The sequence below is a fragment of the Chrysemys picta genome, chromosome 3, assembly GCF_011386835.1.
Source record: "Chrysemys picta bellii isolate R12L10 chromosome 3, ASM1138683v2, whole genome shotgun sequence".
NCBI lineage: Eukaryota > Metazoa > Chordata > Testudines > Emydidae > Chrysemys > Chrysemys picta.
Window position 1 is genome coordinate 31,426,824 of NC_088793.1, and position 20,144 is coordinate 31,446,967.

The 20,144-nt window shown below is 43.4% G+C and overlaps 1 protein-coding gene across 9 annotated transcripts in view; it reads right to left on the reverse strand.

Annotated features, from left to right (window-relative positions):
- LPIN1 (lipin 1) overlaps positions 1-20,144 on the reverse strand; it is a 118,626-nt gene that overhangs the window by 60,447 nt on the left and 38,035 nt on the right. For all 9 annotated transcript variants that reach the window (XR_010599421.1, XR_010599426.1, XR_010599423.1 and 6 more), the window contains one exon: positions 17,439-17,495. Coding sequence is in view for 5 of the 9 variants with exons in the window: in XM_065587691.1 (XP_065443763.1) it covers positions 17,439-17,495 (57 nt within the window). In the remaining 4 variants the exon portion in view is untranslated. The remainder of the gene's footprint in view (positions 1-17,438; positions 17,496-20,144) is intronic.

A 20,144-nucleotide genomic window follows, 5' to 3' on the forward strand; every position in this document is an offset into this window, starting at 1 on the left:
CCTAATTTTATACATTGGCCAGACACACAAAAAATTAAGAGCGCAGGAGAGAAAAAGCCCAAATTACAATTCACCCTCATCTGACAGTCCTGAGTGGACCAGCACCCCCCACCCAAAAAAAGCTGCCAGCAAGCAAAAAGGCCAGGGCATTAATTAAAGGGGGCGGGGGGGGGGTCAAGCTCTGTATCAGAAACCTGGGGGATACTTTAAAGGGGTTTCTGAAAGGAGAAATGTTCGCCTTCTGCAAATGCACTTCCTCATCATATGGCGACCCTGCCAAAGTGACCGGATTAAGGGCCCAATCCTGCTAGGTTTACACCCACAGGACTAGCCCGGGGATTCACAAGAGACAGGGTGGGAGATAATATCTTTGACTGGACCAACGTCTGTTAGCGAGAGAGACACGGTTTGGAGTCACACCGCGCTCTTCTGGGAATCAGGCACTTCTGTGCACGGAGGGGAATGCAGGGTCCAGCCTGTAAGCGGGCTACGCTGGGTGCTTTCTCCACCAAGAACTAGCAAGGAGCTTCCTTTTGGGGGGAAGCAGCGTCACGTAGCACGTCACTCGCGCTTGTCTCACACACCCATGGCTCGCCGAGGCCGCCGTCTGGAGTCCCCCTAGCGAGGCCCTCACCTCCCAGGCTTGCCTCCGCCTCTTGTATTGTGACTCAGCGCTAGGAGGCGGAGAGCTGAGGTGATCCCGCCGGCCAATCAGGAGGCTGCCTGGGCTCAGCCCAACACAGCTGGGTGGGAGGTGAAAAATCAGCCTGAACGCGCCAGCGCCTGGAGTAGGGGGTTGGCTTGGCATGTTGTTTGAATGAGTGTTTTTGCGGCGGGAATGTGTCATGTAAACGGTCTGTTCCCGAGCAGATATGAGAATGGGGAGGAGGGGTGTTATATAACCATGGAGGGCAGAGCTCAAACTCGAAGTTGCAGCAAGTGGCGTGATTTAGCCATAGAGTAAAAGTATTTTGCACAGTTTCTGACTGCTTCAATGGGGTAGTGTGTGTGTGTGTGGGGGGGGTCCTTTGGAGATTCATGCTCTGTGATACACTGATCTCTCTCACCTGAGTAGCACTCAGTAATAAAACCATGGCCAGGTCCTTTCCCAGGATGATCTCAGCTAGACACGTGCATCTGTTATGGCACTTTTTTCCACTGAGTCGCCACGTCCCTTCAGTGCGAGAGCTGCTCACAACCCACGGGTGTGCTCCTTCATCACCTCTGCTAAGTGCATCTTCATAGCGCTCTGATACGAAGATGCAAATCATACAAGGAGTGGGCCAGTGCTCAGAGGGCGGCACAGCAGAAACACAAGCTGCTAGGCTGCCGGGGGAGCCAAACAGGATTAGGCAGAGGCGGAGTGAAGGGTCATAAAGGAGATTGCATGTATGAGAGCAGAGGAAAGGAAAAGGGAGATGGGGACAGAGAGAGGAAAAGGAACTAGGAAATGGCAGTCAGCAGAGGAATACAGGATAGAATTTGCAGCGTTCTTCTCTGTGTACCAAATACAGACTGTTTGCATCACCAAGGACCTCAGGAATGTAGCTTCCAAAGATATTTTTTTGAGGGGAAGGAGTCTTGTGGTTAAAGCACAGGAGAGAGTGTCAGCAATCTGTGTTCTATTCCTGCAACTGCCACAGACTTCTCTGTGACTTTCAACAAGGCACCTACACTTCTCTGTGTCTCCATTTTCCCATCTGTGGAATGGGGATATTACCAACAGTTGCTTCAGAGAAGTGTGGTGAGGCTTAATTCATTAGCGTTTACAAAGTGCTCCAAGATCCTTGGAGAGAAAGCAAGATAACTTCAGAGTGTTATTTACAAGCTTACTGTAATGGGACTGAAGAGGGGAAAGAATTTTGAACAGGAAGAACTCAGAAGTCTTAGAAGGCCTCTAGGAATGAGGTTCTCAAACTTTTACAAAGTGTAGATGACCTCATGGATCTCCCATTTATGATCATGCAAGAGACTTTCATGATCAAATAACATCTCTGTGGCAATGACAGCAGTTGCTTACATGGAGAAGTAATATCAGGAAAAAGATTAATTTATTGTAGGCTTTTTGTAATACAGTTTATCAGTTGGTAATGAGGAATAGAATCAGCATCACCACCTGACCTGCCAACTCTATGTGGACCACCACAAAGGCCTTGGACCACCAGTGGACTACATCATTGATGTTCTAGGGGGAAAGATGTGGAATCCTAACGTGCATAAATCTTCCCGTGACACCACCAGGAGGGAATGGGTTCCAAGAGTGCAGGCCAGCTGAGCTAATCATCCTTAAAGGTAATCATTAGTATTCGCATTGTCTGAGTAGACACACTATGGGAGGATTGTAATGTGGTTGAGAAGTTGTGGGAGTATATACAAAAACAGTCCAAGTGTCAAATCAGGTCATCTTTCATCATTTTCCCCTGTATAATATCTATTATTCTTTTTAATTAGCCCACAGTTTTGATAGCTAGGAATAGTAATAATAATTAATAATATCTAGTTCTTATGTAGGGCTTTTCAACAATAGATTCCAAAGCACTTTACAAAGGATGTCAGTATTCTTATGCCCATTTTATAGACAGAGAAAACTGAGGTTCAGAGAGATGAAGTGACTTGCCCAAAGTCATTTAGCAGGCTACTGGCAGAACTGAGAAGAGAACCCAGTCTTGAGTTCCACTCCAGTGTTCTATCCACTGGGCAACACTCCTTTCAATTCCACCCCACCCTGACCAGATGATTTATCATCTTTATTTGTAATAGATTATAAAATAGAAGGTTTTAGCCTAATAGTGATTCACTCTCATTAACTCACTATTGTAATATATAACAGAGAGAAAGTGTGAGAAAGCTTTGTATGCCGAATTACATATACATTCAAAGTAGGGGGTTGCTAACCATGTTAAACCTATTTAAATGAGGTTTTAGGGAGAATCCCAAATACTTAAGGTCTGTTATGGTGAGCTGGCTGTGATAGTATGCAAAGGAGAAATTAAAGGGGAAGTGGAGCAATGAGGAAGAGAGAGTGTCCAGAAAGTAAGGAGAAGATAGACTATAACAGTCCATACAGAGACAATGAGCAGAGTAAACAATGGTGCATAGCAAAAGAGAAGAAGGAGAAAAGAGAAAAACAGTGTTGGGGAAGACATTAAACTGAAGAGATGGGTTAGAGGCACCGTAGCACACGATACACATACGGACATTTTGTAAAGGAGAGACAACTTTAGGTTTGAGGAAGAAGAGGGCCACATTACCTTTGGTATTCTAGGGCCAGATAAAGCTACTATTGAATATGTGCAGCTCCCTCTGCAAACACAAAATCCAGGCATGTGCAAAGTTCACTTTCAAATAACTACTCAATATCCTTTCTTAGTTTTTCAGTTATGTTGGGAAAGCACCTGCCTGATCTCTCCCTTAGGCCCTCCTCCAAAAGGTTTCATATTCTAATCCCTCCATCAGACTCATCATCTCTGGCAGCACATCTTTCTCTTTCCACTAATCCCTTCCCCACCTTTGTTAACCCCGAAGGAGTTGTGATGCTAGTGCTCATACTGCTCACCACCAAAGCTTAATTGCTGGATGTCACTGGACCCTGTGCCGCCTTCCAGACTCCCTCAAACTCTTTGTTTACTTCCAGCTCCTGCACTTCCCAAATTAAAACTATGCATTGGTTATATCTTTGATAAAAACCAAAATGAATCACAGTTCACACAAAGGAACAGCTAACAAGCTTATTCATTCAATGTAACATTCAAGGAAAAAGCCCTAACAATATCCTACTGTTCTCTGAAGTTAACTCTTAGTCCTTTTGGTTTTCTTTCCTACTCTTATCCAATGCTTTACCAATAGACAGTAGTCATCCCAGGCCTTGAGACATACCAGTAGATAATTCCAGCACTGACATAGAGGTGATTAGATTTTGGTCTGCACTCTGCTGTATCAGCATCTAGAATCTAATCCAGGGGTCTCAAACTCAATTTACCTTAGGGCCAGTGCCAGTCCTCAAATCCTCCCAGCGGGCCAATGTCACTCATGCCGCCCAGAACCTGCCCCCCAAAAACTCTGCCCCCCAAAAAACCTCCACCCCCCCACCTGCCTAAGGCTCTGGGACAGAGTTTGGGTGGGGGAGCAGGTCTGGGGGAGGAGATTGGGGTGCAGGCTCTGGGAGGGAGTTTGGGTGCAGAAGGGGTGAGAGGTTGGGCTCTGGGAGGGAGTTTGAGTGGGGGAGGAGGTCTGGGGTGCAGGCTCTGGGATGGAGTTTGGGGGCAGGAGGGGGTGCAGAGGGAGGGGGTGCAGGCTCTGGGAGGAAGTTTGGGGGCTGGGAGAGAGTGGGAGGGGGTGCAGGCTCTGGGAGGGAGTTTGGAGGCTGGGGGGAGGGGGTCAGCTCCACTGTGCTGCTGGGGCCCCTGAGGGGGGAGCACCCGGGAGTGGCAGGTGGGGCCAAGTGAGAGACCTGGCCCCCAAACTGCTGGAGTCCCGCTGGCCACATTGGGGAGGCTCACAGGCCGTAGATGGCCTGCGGGCCAGGAGTTTAAGACCCTTGATCTAATCCATTATTGGCCTGTCCTTTGAGTGAATGGACATCATGTAACTCCTCTATGCCTTGGGGTCCATGATTGCTGCTAGTCTTCCAATTCTATAGCTTCCACAGGGATAGTTCAGCAAAACTTCTGTCCTTCCATGATTTCAATTCACTGCTCCTTTCTCCTTCTCTGCTATCTTTTGCTACACACCATTGTTTACTCTCCTCATTGTCTCTGTATGACCTCTTATCCTCTATCACTTCCTTACTCTCTGTGCTCTCTCTCTTCCTTGTTGATCTATTTCCCTTTAATTTCTGGAATTCTAGCTTTGGGAATTATAGAGTTATGTGCTCAAATATTTAACATGTCTAGCCATATGATGCTTGGCCTGGGATAACCTGACTGTGACTTTCATTTTTTTAAACACAGGCCAACCATTATACCATTATGATGATGTGCTCTGTAGTATTTGCACTTCCTAGTCTTTAGAGAAAATATAGTCTTGATGCAAATATAATACTGCAGATATAGCCAAGTGCTTGCAAAGCAGCTCTAAATTTACATTAACAGCAGTACAGCATCCTGGTTCTTCAACCTACTATTTTCTGTTCTTTTTGACAGTCCCTTGTCCTGGTTGTTCTGGACTTTTCAGGCTACCCCCATGGGACAAATTCTCCAGTAACTTAGGGTCAGATTCTGATGCCCTTACTCATAATACCTTATTGGAAAAGTAGTACCATTTGTTTCAATAAGATTGCATGAGTAGTATGCTATTTTGCTACCTGTTTGAGTGAGACTATACGAATCTGGCCCTTAGACCACAGACAATCCACTGCCAGACTGTAAATCAGCACATAGTTGGCACTGTAACGCTGCTGTTTCCCAAGATTTATTGTTGAAGGTGAAAAGAATGGTAGTGACATTGGTTTGTGTCCCAGGATTTGAATCTGAATCCCCCCCCCACACACAACATTAAAAGGGGGTTCACATTAAAGATACTGAGGTTGGCCCATCTCTTGTTCCGACAGTAAAACTGTTACAATTTTTAAGGGCACAAGCAAGGTTAAGAACACTCAGTCACAGATTCCTACATGGCAATAATCATATTCATTTACAGGGAGATGTCAAAAGTTTGGATCCAAACCTGGGTCACTAGACTTTCCTGGAAGATGAGCAAAATGCCAACTCAAACTAAAAGACTCTTTAATTTATAATTGATAATTCCCAGCATTCTTCCCCTCTAAGCCAGAGCTCGTCTTTCAGTTCACAAGTTTCTAGCTATGCATGTATTTCCAGATGTTACACTTTTAATATGCATACTGTACATGCATTAATATTTTCATTCACTACACAGGGATGCTTGGCCTTCAGTGAATTTACAATGAATTCATAGCCAAAGATGGAACTAGAATCTGGGGCTAATCTTCTCTCTCACTTAGACCAGTATATAAATCCAAAGTAGCTAAGCTGATGTCAACGTATATGGTTGTTCTAGTTTTACACTTATGTAAGCATGCGAGAAGAATTGGGCCCTGGACTGCAGATTTTCTAGATAAATGCTGGGTCAATTGAAAAAAAGAACAGTTTGTCTAACTCAGACTGGTTCAAGAGCAGTTGTCTATCAGATTCTGTCCCTCATTTGATTTAGGTCACAGCAGCACCTGTCGCTGCAGTATGTGAATCTTGGCATTTAATCTTCTTCTCAAATGTCTTATTTATTCGAGGACTCCATAGAAACATGTTTCAGTAAAAGCTATTTAATTTTGCAGACTTCTAAAATGTTTTCCTCTCTTTTCTTTAGTGCCTTATTATCAATTTTAGTCCCCTATCCTTACAAAACCATTGCTTCCTGGACCCAGTCCTATTCCCCTTGATTCCAATTTCAGCTGGCTGGAGCCCTGAATAGTAAATAACTTGCTTTTAGAAAAATATATAAAAAACGTTAGCCCTACCCTATCTTAATACAGCATTATGTTTTTACCTTATTCCCTAGGAAACCATCTGGTCTTCTGTGTTGTGTCTAAATTGTCAAATACTAAAGCAGCTGATACCAGCCTAAACCAACACTCAAATCTGCTTTGTCTTTGTCTGAGATCCAGGCACTCCATGAATTTTAGCTTTCTGACTTTGTTTTCCATATAGAAACAAATCTTACATTATACATTACAGTCTCATAGCCTGCTTCATCGCAGATGCATTAGACCAGGCTCTTCTGTCACACTCTCTTCTCTTCCTTCTTTCCCTCACTTCTTTGGTCCCCCATATCGTCCCTATGTCTTATAAAGAGCTCATTGTTGAGAGGTGTGATTGTGACATCATCCTCAGGGGGACCATATCATCATCAGAAATATTGCAAGTCAGAGTGAAAGGTGGGGAGAAGAAGAGTCAAGATAAAAAGGGAACAAGAGAAGAACAGTTTATCAAATGATCAAATTAAAAATAGTAGTTACTTTCCCAGGAGCTGTTAAAATTGGAGTTAGCCAAAGGACCAGAGCAAAATAATGTGTACACAACAGAATGCTCCACTACAGTGATACTAAACTTACCTCATTTCACTCCTTTGTGGCTCATATTTCAGAACAATATGTGCTTTAGCACAGTCAAATGTAAAGTCATACATCTAGGAACAGAGATTGTAGCCCATATATAGAGGATGGGGGACACTATCCTGGGAAGCAGTGACTCTGAAAAGATTTGGGAGTCGTGGTGGATAATCAGCTGAACATGAACTCCCAGTGTGACGTTGTGACCAAAAGGACTAATGCAAACCATGGATGCATAAAGTGGGGAATCTCAAGTAGAGAGTATTTGTATTTGGCACTGGTGCTACTGGCATATTATGTCCAGTTCTGATGTCCACAATTCAAGAAATATGCTGAAAAATTGGAGATGGTTGGGAGAAGAGTCATGGGAGTGGTAAAGGATTAGAAAACATGCTTTATAGCGATAGACTCAAGGAGTTCGATTTATGTGGCTTAACAAAGAGAATGTTATGGGATGAGTTGATCACAGTTTAAAATTACCTATATAGAAAACAAATATTTGATAATGGGTTTTTCAATCTAGCAGATAAAAGTGTAACAAAAGATACAGTGACTGCAAGTTGAAGCTAAACAAATTCAGATTGGAAATAGGGTATAAATTTTAACAATGCAGGTAATTAATCATTGGAATAATTTAACCAGAGTTGTGGTGGATTCTGTATCATTAGTAATTTTTTAATTAAGATTGGATGTATTTCTAAAAAATATGCTGTAGTTCAAAGAGCAATTATTTCGTGGAAGTTCTGTGGCTTGTGTTACACAGGTCAGGCTAGACAATCACTATGGTCCCTTCTGGCATTAGAATCTAGGATAACCAGATTTGATTTTGCACTGTATGATGAGGGATTTTCTCTCCTTTCCTTGCCCTTGCAAAATAGTTCCACCAAAATTAACTATAAGGAAGCTAATGGGCCACTTGAGAAGTTACCTGCTCAGAAAATTACATGACTTGAATCTACAGGTTCTCAGAGGAAAGATTCTGAATCTCTCTTCCCCCACACCTCCATCTCTGCCACTCAGCTTAGACTGTCATGCAAACCTCATTGAATCATTTATCCCTAGCATCCTGAAAGAGGTTTCACCCCAAGACATTTCTTTAAAAACACTGTGCTCCAGCATATTTGATTGCTGGAACAATTTTTTAAATTTTTACTTCTTTGGTCCACAAATGACCAAAGGGAATATTTAAATTAGAGATGAAAGGCTATAAATCAACACTGATGTAATTCAATTTGCATCAGTGGAGTTGCACCACAGATGAACTGTGTCTCAGCACTGTAAGTAATAATGCCCAAGTTACACAAGTGGAAGCTGAATGCTTACAAACGCTTTCTGAGTCTTGATAAAAGTCAAGTATCAAGGGGTAGCTGTGTTAGTCTGTATCTACAAAAACAACAAGGAGTCTGGTGGCACCTTAAAGACTAACAGATTTATTTGGGCATAAGCTTTCGTGAGTAAAAACCTCACTTCTTCGGATGCATAGAGTGAAAGTTACAGATGCAGGCATTATATACTGACACATGGAGAGCAGGGAGTTACTTCGCAAGTCAATGTATTGCATTGCTCTGCATTGTTCTCTTCAACCATAGCCCAAATATTCCTGAGCTCATAAGTCCAGTGGCGTGCCTGCTCAGAGAAAACACCTATTGACATCTACAGAGGTTTTAAGGAATGCAAGATCAGATCCATTGGGTACATAGCTAGCAATGTCATCTCAATCCTCTTTTAGGAAACAATGCGGCATCTTCCACAAATGCTGTCCTGGCCAAACAAAGTAAAGGAAGATTCTCTCACAGGTGTTAACCCCACATATGAGAAGTGAAGCATATGCCTGAGTATAGTATGTTTTGAAAGCACAGCATAGCAAATCAAAAGTAAAACAAAATTAATACTGTTCATTAAACCAGCTACAAGGAAATGGTACAAACCTTTCTTTGGGGGCCTTCAGGGTTAGACAAAGAGCCACTATACTCCGAGGAATATAGTATTTGCTTTACTCTTCCCATGTCTCCTCCCGACTCTTGAATAGTGGGTTTAATCCTGGAGGGCAAGTAACATTTGAGAACTGACTCCCCTGAGAACATTGCTTCTTTTATCTCTCTCATGCCCTCAATTTCACTGGGCAGTTCTGCTGCTGACACTGAATTAATCTACCCAGCAGCTTCTAATATTTTGTTTAGCTGACTGACAAATAGTTTCTGGCACCTGTGCATGGTTTGTTCACTGTTTTAAATCATCATTATGTAAAACAATACCCCTTTTCAACACTTTTTAGTAGTAGGCAAGAGTTTAACAGCAGTAGCCATTTAAGATAACATATAGGTCTTTTGTATATTCAACCTTTTCTTCTATTGTAATAGGCTGTGTATTGTTAAGGATCTAGTAGTGCTCCCACTGAAGTCAATGGTAAAACTCCAATGGGACTTTCAAATGACTTCCCTGAGTTTTACAATCTAAGACTCCCAGCCTTTTGTGCCTTTTGCTCTAACACTAGCATTCCTTAGCTTCTTAATGCAGTCGAGTACACTGACATGCATGCTAAGTGTATCTAAGAGAGTGACTTAGCTCTGTCCATTGCTTGCCCATGTCTGGGCGAAGCAGGCTTTCTTCTTCTATAACAGACATCTAATGAGCTTGTCAGGTATATTGCACGGGTGCTACCAGTGTAGACAGGACACAGGTGCTTTTATCATCCTGCTGTCTAAGGGGCTAGGAAAGGGCAGCAGGATTATTGGGCCTCTTGAAGATTCCTAGGGTTTGTGAAGAGACCTGATGGAGAAGGGAGGACAAACCCTTGTCCAGGGAAGAATTCTGAGATGTGACTTTCATGCAGTTTTCCTCATCCTCAGCCCTCTTTTACGACCTTTATTGTGAGAGTGGGTGGCAGTCTGGCCCTCTGTCATTTGTGCGTGATTTCACATTTCCCTCACTCAAAAACATCTGAAGAAATTTTGCTCAATCAAAAATAAATAAATAGCCATGCACACCCCTCAGGGCATGAGACTAAACATGAGAGATTTCAACTCCAAAGAAAAGTCTGCTTCATCCTTGCCCCAGCATAGGGGAAAAGATTAGGTAGCTTGAAGCTTCCCTCTTCAGTGGATGTGGGGGTCAATGCACCCACTGGTGTAGACTAGGGCAATTCTCACCTTTGCTTCAGTGGGGGTTTGCAGAGGCACAAAATGTCTAGGTTGCAGATCTGTTCTGGCCACAGCCTCTCCTAGCCCGAATCTGCCCACTCCCTCCTATAGTCTGGCATCATTCCCATACTCATCCCCTAAGCCCAGGGATGATAAGGAGGTGAGTTGTCATAACTGGCTTCTGCAGCTGGGTATAGATTAGAAGTTGATCTAGTCCAATATCTTGTCATTGACAGTGTCAGATCCAGATGTTTCAGACGCTGTTGCAAGAAACCTGCATTAGGGATACCGTAGAACCCCTATTTTACAAACTAATTGGGGTTTGAGGAGTTCATAAAAATCAAAAATTTCATAATGCTGAACATCTCAAAAGTATAGCAGGTCCGGTGCATAAGTTGCCAGATGGTGAACGTCATTGCTTTCTTTTTGTCCTTCAAACCATTGCCAAGCGATTTCCAATGCATTGAAGGTATCAGCATGTGTAGGTATGTTGACTTCTTCTTTATCAATATCACTTTCATTTTGTGATTTTTTTTTTTTCCCAATTGGGAAAAATGGTTCGTATAACTGGTCATTCGTAAGACATGTGTCCGTAAAATCAAGATTCCTCTGAAATTTGCCTCAGTGAAATCCGTCAGCAGTGTGTTCTACAGCAGTGGTTCTCAAAGCCAGTCCGCCGCTTGTTCAGGGAAAGCCCCTGGTGGGCCAGGCTGGTTTGTTTACCGGACGCATCCACAGGTTTGGCCGATCGCAGCTCCCACTGGCTGCAGTTCGCTGCTCCAGGCCAATGGGGGCTGTGGGAAGCGGCGCAGGCCGAGGGACGTGCTGGCCGCTGCTTCCCACAGCTTCCATTGGCCTGGAGCGGTGAACCACAGCCAGTGGGAGCCGCAATCGGCCGAACCTGCGGATGTGGCAGGTAAACAAACTGGCCCGGCCCGTCAGGGGCTTTCCCTGAACAAGCGGCGGACCGGCTTTGAAAACCACTGTTCTACAGGCTATTTATCCATTGTGTGACAATGTATTAGCATGAAAAAGGATCCTAGGCCTAGATATCTGGTCTTCTCTTTTTGGTCCTGCCTGAGATCAAAGCTAGCTTCATCTTACTGTTCCTGAGGTCATATGTTTTAGAAAACCTTTTATTATTAAATAAGATAATTATCAGGATTATGCTGAACTCCTAGAAACAAGTCTACACATGGTTCAGACACAGAATTAGGTCATCCAAATCTCAGACATAGAACAATAGGTGGAGTCAACAGCTCTTCGCCAATTCTGAGGACTCAACTAAAATAAGAACACAACTAAAGACCTTTTTCTAATTTGTTCTCATCCAGACATGTTCCATCTCCTGCTTTAGCTTGGAGACTTGCTTAGTTTCTAATAGTCACTGGTGACTTCAGGTTATATCTGCAGCACAAAGTTCCCTGAATTTATCCATGCAGTTCAGCAACTGGAGAAAAGTTGATTGGATAGAATGTAATACTGGGACACTGTCTACCAACTCTGTCTAGTCTAAAAAGCAGAGGTGGGGCAAGCCAGACTTGGCTTTGTTCTTGCAGAAACCCCGTTGTCATGTTTTGATTTTGGAAATCCAATTGTTGATGCTAGACCCACGGCTTGTAGGAATATAGAGAATTTTATCCTTTTCTAGTTTTTCTTGCTCACGTGTACTAGACTTGAGCAAAAAAATCAGAATTTTCATCACACTGGAAATTCCAGTATTTCAGCATTTGAATTGGGACAAAGTTTTTTTCACAGAACAAAACTTTCAGAAAAATTTTAATTTGGAAATATTTGATGCACTGTGCCTCTCGGTCAGTTAGGCAGACTGTATTGCACCATGGCAAATGTAATCTGGCCAGGGAGCCTGGCCCACAGGAAAGAAAGGGCCATCATATATTCAAACAACTCCTCTGAGGCAACGTGCCACCATAGAGGAATGCATTTTAATGTTGAATGGATTCTAAGTGAAATGTTTTGAGTCAGTTCACCAAACTGAAATATTTCAATTTAGGTCAAACTGACCCAAAACAAAATATCCTATATCAGTTTTCCCAGGGGAAATTTTAAAAAAATCTGCAACATACATTTTTTCACATGGAAAATTTCAATTTTGCAGAAACTGCATTTTCCATCCAAAAAATAATTCTGATGGAAAATTCCCAACCAGTATTTGTGATCATAATACTGATACAATACCGCCTCTTTATAATACTTGCCCAACTCCTAGGAATGTGATCAAAATAAGATTAAAAACACATAAGCCCCATCGTTCACCTTTCGACTGTGCCTGTGAGAGCAAAGAGCCAACCACACTCACCACAGACAAAGACATAACTGCACCCAGAACCCTAAGATCAATATTGCAAACAACTCAATAACAGCCGGCAGTAAACCAGCATCAGCATTCTAAACATGTACACAGGCAGAGTGATTGGGGAAGCTCAGTTGCTTTGATATGGATAAGCTTTAGACAGTTACCCCACAAGGCCCTGCAGCCCTTCATCCACACAAAATGCCCTTCATCTCCAGCCTGCTCCATAACAGATCCTCCTTCCCTCCTCAGCAAGCTCCTGTCCCCCCTAGTTCATTGGCATAAACAGCAAATCTGTGCCTTCATCTGGAAACTTTTAGGGACATATCACCTCTTGCCAAGAGGGCCTCTTGATCTTTTTTCTGTCTCACAACAAATATTTTTCCACCCACCCAGCTAGCTCTCAGGCCCCCAACTTCCTAGAGCCCTATATAGAGTCTTCAAGGTCAGCATGGGAGAAGAGAAACCTCTCTTAGAGGTCCCCATCTCCTCAGGTGAGAGGGAAGAAGAGAGGCCTTCACAGCTAGGGACACATCCTGAGGGAGACAGGAAGAAAGAAAAGAGCTCCCAGCTCAGAGACCTTGTCTCCTGGTTATGATGGGAGAAGAGAGTGGGAGAGGACTCAGGCTCTCAATCCCACAATGTATTAATTTAGAAGACCTATAGGTGGCAGCTCATTGGTCTTTAAACCCCCTCATCACCCAACATCTTCTGGAGAAGATAGTCCATAGAAAAGGGGCAACGTGCAGTCACTTTGTTCCAGGGAGAGGACTACAGAGGGCTAGTCTGGGGGGGAACATGTCCCCATTTTAGTATCCAGGAACCCCTAGGAATTTTGGAACAGAGCAGTCCCTAGCGTCCAAGAACTGCAATTCTGCTTGCTGTGCAATAAGGAAAAATGCTGTGCAATGAGGAAAAAGCTCTTTGCACCCTTCCCCACAAGGATCGGGCGTAATTGGCTGTGGATCTATTTATTTCAGTGCATAATTAAAAAGTAATTGCAAGCACTTGCATGTAGACACAAAAATAAAGAATATGTATGTCAACATTCTTAGTGAGGAAGTGATTGCATTCAGGAAATAACAGAAAAAATCAACCACTGATGCCAATGAGTTTGAGGGTGTTTATTCTGATGTGCAAGCATTTTTCTCAGAAAGTACCCTGGAATCATTTACTTCAGTGGAACTATGCCAGGGAAGACTTTGGCTCTCTCTATGCCACAAACCTTCTGTTTAATCCTGACAAGTACATTTTACATGATTCATTTACACTATGAACTAACTGGAAGCTTATCAGAGACTTGTTTCCATTCCTCCTGCTCTTCCCTTGGTTCACAGGTAAATCTACCAGCTGGGAACAACTCTTTTCCCTTAAGCACCTTGATTTTAGTTATAGATGAAAGAGAAGCTTGTTTTAATATTACTTGCTTAGCACTGCCAGTGTGATCAGCACTGTACATCACATATAAATAAAGATTGTTAGCTCTTCAGAATAGAGACCATCTAAAAACGTTTGAGGCAGATTCTTAGTTCATTCAAATCAGCACAGTTCCACTGACACCAGTGGAGTTCTGCTGATTTACATCAGCTGAGGATCTGGCCCATTATTTTGAATATTTTGTACAGGTTACTTAAAAAATGCATGTGTTTCTGTATTTAACACCACAAGGTAAAACAATAGAAAAACAGATACTTTTGCATCTAGCTCTAGAGCACCGGAATAACACAAAGGCCTTCTCAGAAAACATAGAAAGAAAATACATTTAATAGAATAAATAAACAAAATCCTATCTACGGGTAGCTCAGAGTCATGTCAGCATACATGACTGCCTCTGAGCTACACTTTTTGGACACCCAGGTTTTCCCCATCACACTCACATTCTGCAATATGGACATAACAAAACAAAGCTTCCAAGGTACTCAGCATGGTGATAGGGGATGCCAGTCCCCTACAACCATAGATGATAGCCCAGATCCTTCTCAGAGTTTCCATCCACACAGGAGAATATTTCAGTGAAATCATGTAATCAAATGTCTGCACAGGGGCCTGGGCCAAATTGCAATTTGACTAATTTAATTCTGTTTACCTTAACTCCCCTTGTGAATCCAATTGTATATTGTGTTTTTCCCTTCCTCTTCCAAGACATTGGGTAGGGTTGTGGTGTGCAGATGACATGTCTCATTCCAGAAGCAGGTGCACTTTAGCATACAAAGTGATTTTTGTGTGTCAAATGTTTTGAGATCCTCTGTTTCCTAGAGCAGAGTGGGGTTTCCTAATCTCCTATGATTTCATTTTAATGCAACATTTAGAAGACAGCTATTCTTAAAAGACCACTTCTCCCCTTCTGTTCCATTTTTCTATATGCAACATTCCAGTAGTACACCGGACAAAAGTTGGGGATCTAGCTATACAGAACAGCAATGATACCAAAGAAAGAGGAAATCAAAATCTAACCCAGACAAACCATACATTCAAAAATGTACTCCAATACTACAGAATCATAGAAATGGGCTGGAACAGACCTCGAGAAGTCATCAAGTCAAGTCCCCTGTGCTGTGGCAGGACCAAGTAAACTTTGACCATCCCTGACAAATGTTTGTCCAGCCTGTTCTTAAAAACCTCCAACGAGGATTCCACAATCTCCCTTGGAAGCCTATTTCAGAGCTTAACTACATTTATAGTTGGGAAGTTTTTCCAAATATCTAACCAAATCTCCCTTGCTGCAGATTAAGCCCATTACTTCCTGTTCTATCTACAGTGGACATGGAGAACAACTAATCACTGTCCTTTTTATAACAGCCATCTGCATATTTGAAGACTGTTATCAGGTATGTCCGCCTGCAGTCTTCTTTTCTCAAGACTAAACATGCCCAGTTTTTTTAACCTTTTATCATTTTTGTTGCTCTCCTCTGGACTCATTCCAATTTGTCCAGATCTTTAAGTGTGGTGCCCAGAACTGAACATAGTAGTCCAGTTGAGGCCTCACTAGTGCCGAGTAGAGCCAAACAATTCCCTCCCGTGTCTTACTTACAACACTTTGTTAATACACTCCAGAATGATATTAGCCTTTTTTGCAACAGCATCATATTGTTGACTCATCTTCAATTTGTGATCCACTATAACCCCCAGATCCTTTTCTGCGGTACTACAACCTAGCCTGTTATTCCCCATTTTGTAGTTGCATTTGATTTTTCCTTCCTAAGTAAAGAACTTGGGATTTGTCTTTATTGAATTTCATCTTGTTGAATTCAGACCAATTCTCCAATTTATCAGGGTCATTTTTAATTCTAATCCTGTCCTGCAAAGTGCTTGCAACCCCTCCCAGCTACATGTCATCTGCAAATTTTATGCTCTGCACTCCATTATCCAAGTCGAAAATATTGAATAGTACTGGACCCAGGACTGACCCTTGTGTGACCCCCACTAGATATTCTCTCCCAGTTTGACAGCAAACCATTGATAACTACACTTGGATTACAGTGTTTCAGTGTACATAATAGCAGGAATAAATTCTCCACACTTATAGAACAAACAAATATGAGTGCATATCACAAGTGCAGGTGAGATTGTGTTGGTAAGTTCAGAATCTCATCTGGATGCAGATCCAAATTTTTCCAGAAACTTCACTTTTGGGGTGAAGAGGTTAGATCTGGAGCATTGATTCAAACTTTCTTTAGTTACCAGTAAACTGATTTCCAGAAGCTATAGTATCATCTGAGCTTCTCTCTAGCATCTGAGCTCTTTCCCTGACTGTTGTTCTGCAGGAGGTTTGGATTTCCAGGTCATTGCATTGTTTACCTAGCTCAGGGGTCGGCAACGTTCAGCACGCGGCTCGCCAGGGTAAGCACCCTGGTGGGCCGAGCCAGTTTTATTTACCTGCTGACGCGGCAGGTTCAGCCGATCGCGGCCCCCAGTGGCCGCAGTTCGCCGTCCCGGGTCAATGGAGGCGGCGAGAAGCGGCGCGGGTGAGCCGCGTCAGCAAGTAAATAAAACTGGCCCGGCCCGCCAGGGTGCTTACCCTGGCGAGCCGCGTGCCGAACGTTGCCGACCCCTGACCTAGCTCATCCACTGATCTGAAGGTCCAAATCTAACCCGTTCCAGCTGTGGTCCACCTTCAACTCTCTTTCTGTCTATTCCAGTCATCCACCTGTCCACAGCACCTTCATTCCATTGTTAATCCCAGATTAAACATATAGGGCTAAATCGTCAACTGCTGTAAATTGGCATCACCCCATTGAAATCCTGACCCCAATCTGTCCTGTCTAAACAAAAAGGCTGCTGGGCTGTACAAGCCATCTGGCCTGTACAGAAGGTGCATCGTGAGACAAAGATGAGTCAGCCACAACAACTGAGAGCAGAGTTGTTTCCTAGTAGGTCTGGGTCATGGACTTCCCATATCAGATTTCAGACAGTCCTGCCTCTAAACTTCCTTCCCCTCCACCACAGTGAGAGTATTTCCCAGCAGCATTCTATTTTTCTTAAGAAATATATTCTAAAGACACTGACAGAATTCTTCCGTTGTTGCCTCGATCTTCCTCTTTTAATGCATTGCTCCTTGTAATGGCAATGCAATGGCAGCCCTAACCACGCCTGTGAAATGGAACTCTCCCCACATCATCCCTGTTCAATGGTTCTCGTGTTGATTCTATTCTCCTCTCTCAGGGCAAGTTCTTCAAGTTTCCCTGCTACTGCCATTTTCCTCTCCCCTGCTAGTGACAACCACATTAAGGGGTCACCCGTTTCTGCACAGCCTCACCAACCAGCAGGGAGGTGTTGGTAATTCATGCAGACAGGTATGTTGGGATATGGGGTGTTGGGATAATGGAAACTGGGGCAGGGGCTGAATGTGGCCCTGTGCATCCTACTGCAGACTGAGCCACACAATAAAATAAATAGTGGTAACAACTGAAATCACACTCACATTCAGGTTACAAGTCCAGACATTTCGTATCCAGCCAGGATCCCTCATCAGTGGAATCTAAAAGCAAATAAACAAAGAGAAATGGTGAGAAATAAAACTTAGCAATTAAAATGGGTTGGCACATCCATGCATCAACAAACTCCCTTTGGAGTCTCTCTGCTGTAATACACGTCTCCTCCTGCTTCTTTCATGCGGTGTAAGACACCTATCTTGCCATCATGTCCATTATAACCTTTTAGCTACATCGAAAACAAGTTTCAAAAACTTCTGTTTTTTTCCCTAGCTCTAGAAGTCCATTTTCGCAACCAGTGTGCAAAGGCACTGTGCCACCCAAGTCAGAGTGCACTGGACCTCTGGCCTGATCAGACTCTCTACTCTTCTGTAGGGTGCACTGGCTGTGCAAAGGGTAGAGGCTGGGCTGTGAACCCACATGCTTTGCTTTTCCATCTTGTTTGAGGACAATAGGGGACAGATTCGTTCCTCCAGCCCATATTCACAACCCGGGTGGAATATAGGGGCCACTAATGCACCCCAGGGGCCAAGGAAGAATTCCCCCAAAGCAGGCACAGCATAGGACTGCCATAAGTATTTCAGTCCCCTTGGGGCAGCCCAGAAACCAGAGGGTGCAAAGGTGATATAAAGCCATCTCTGCCCCTCATCCCTCAGGGTTGCACCTCCAGGAGGCACAGCACAGAATCGAACCCTAGGACTGTGTCTAGCCCCAGCACAGGAATACAAGAGGGTGAGAGAGGTTCCTGGCACCCTAGCTCACCCTCCTCCCCCCCCCCCCCCCCATCATCTAGGTATCCATCCATGGCATTTAGCTCTACATGTCCTAAAGATCAAATGCAAAAATGTTGTTAATGTTTATTCAGATGGTGTTGGATTGCTGCTTATTCCACAGTTCATAGCTTTCTCCCTGTCTTGCTCCACTATTCATTGTCTCGGTAGGTTGGCACACGTACTTAAAAAAAAAAAAAAACAAGGGAAGAAAGAATTCACGTTTAGTCCTTTAGGCTCTGATCATCGTAAAAATTAGTGTGGTTCAATAAACTTAGCCCCTGATCATACAAGGATTGATGTACTCACTTAACTTTACAGACTGTGGGTGAAATCCTGACCCCATTGGTGGCAGTGGCAAAACTATGATGGCACTTCTCATACTGTGTAAAGTTAAGCAGCTATGTTAGCATTTGCAGACTAGGAGTCCTAGGGTTGCAAACAGCATCTGTAGCTTGGTCTCCTTCCGCGGGAGTAATATTTTTATATTAGTGTAGAAAATAATAATTTCATGTATAAAGCACACTACAGCAGTAAAACATGATCAAATGAATTAATACATAGTCAAAATATTTAAAAGCCTCCCACTTTGAAAGAGATTAATAGAGATGAGGGAATACACTAAAAAAAGAAGGGAAAAGGGAATGGAAGGAAAAGCACTAATCATATGGGATCCATAAATATGGTGTTAACTAAAGCTGAGCAAATCCTTTAAAAGATTTCCCATCAATATTAATTCAAAATCAAATATAGCCAAGTTTTCAGCCTTTGTGTGTTCTGCAAACATTCAAATTCCCAAGCTTCTGAGGCATGAACGCTTACAAAAAATTAATGTTACCCTTGAATTAACATTATTTCATTATACAACATCCAAAAGTGTGCTAGGAACCTTCCAGCGCAAATAAAAAGACATGACGTGATTCCTGTCCAAAAGAACCTAATTTAGACATGCCTAAGCAAGTAAAAATGAACAACAATAGGGGGAATCAGAGACAGAACAACAAGAGTCACAGTAAAAGTTCACCTAATTCTGGGTAGGTGCCATTCTTAACGATTCCATTAAACATGTATGTGTATTACAAACATAGATAGATACATATATTTTTGGGTAACAGCCTGTGGGTAATAGGCAGCAGGGAGAGTGAAGGAGAAGCTGTTGGCAAGGAGGTAGCCCATTTGCAGCTTCTGAGGACACTGAGCCACAGGGAAAGGGTTTGGGCTGTGGATAAGACCCCAACCAGGAGAGTAGGAGCCTGACACTTTTCCCTCCCCAACTCTCTGCTGTGGGAGGTAGGGGCTGTAACAATGCCCCAGACTGAAGGGGAGGTAGGAAGTGGCCCAGGGACAGCTGGTCAGGTGCACCAGAAAGAGGCATCTGACACACTACATGCCTCTCCCCCTTGGGCCCTGAGCTGGGACTTTGTGGAGTGGTAGAGTCTGGGTCCCTCTACTTTCCCCTCTCCCTCTATTTGAGGAACAATGGACTGCAGTTTGACTGCTGGCCCCACTGACCATCAGGCAAGCCCATCCCAGGACTTTGGGGGTGGAAAAACTGTTGAGCCATGGCCTGCCCACTAGACCTGCTGACCTCCAAGTAAACCCTGCTCCACACAGAAAGTGAGTTTTAGGAGGGATCTGAGTGATGAGAAGGTGGTGGCTTGGCAAATAGCTCTTTGGTGTGTATAATAATACCTTGCACTTCCAGAGGAACCATCTATTTAAGGATTACAACATGATGTTCACACATCAATGTACTGAACCCCAGAACACTTGTGTGAGGTCAGTAAGTATTATTGACCTCATTTTCCAGATGAGGAAACTGAAGCACAGAGAGATTAAATAATTTACCCAAGGCTACATAGAAAGTCTGTGTCAGCACTTTCGTGGGGGAGGGATAGCTCAGTGGTTTGAGCATTGGCCTGCTTA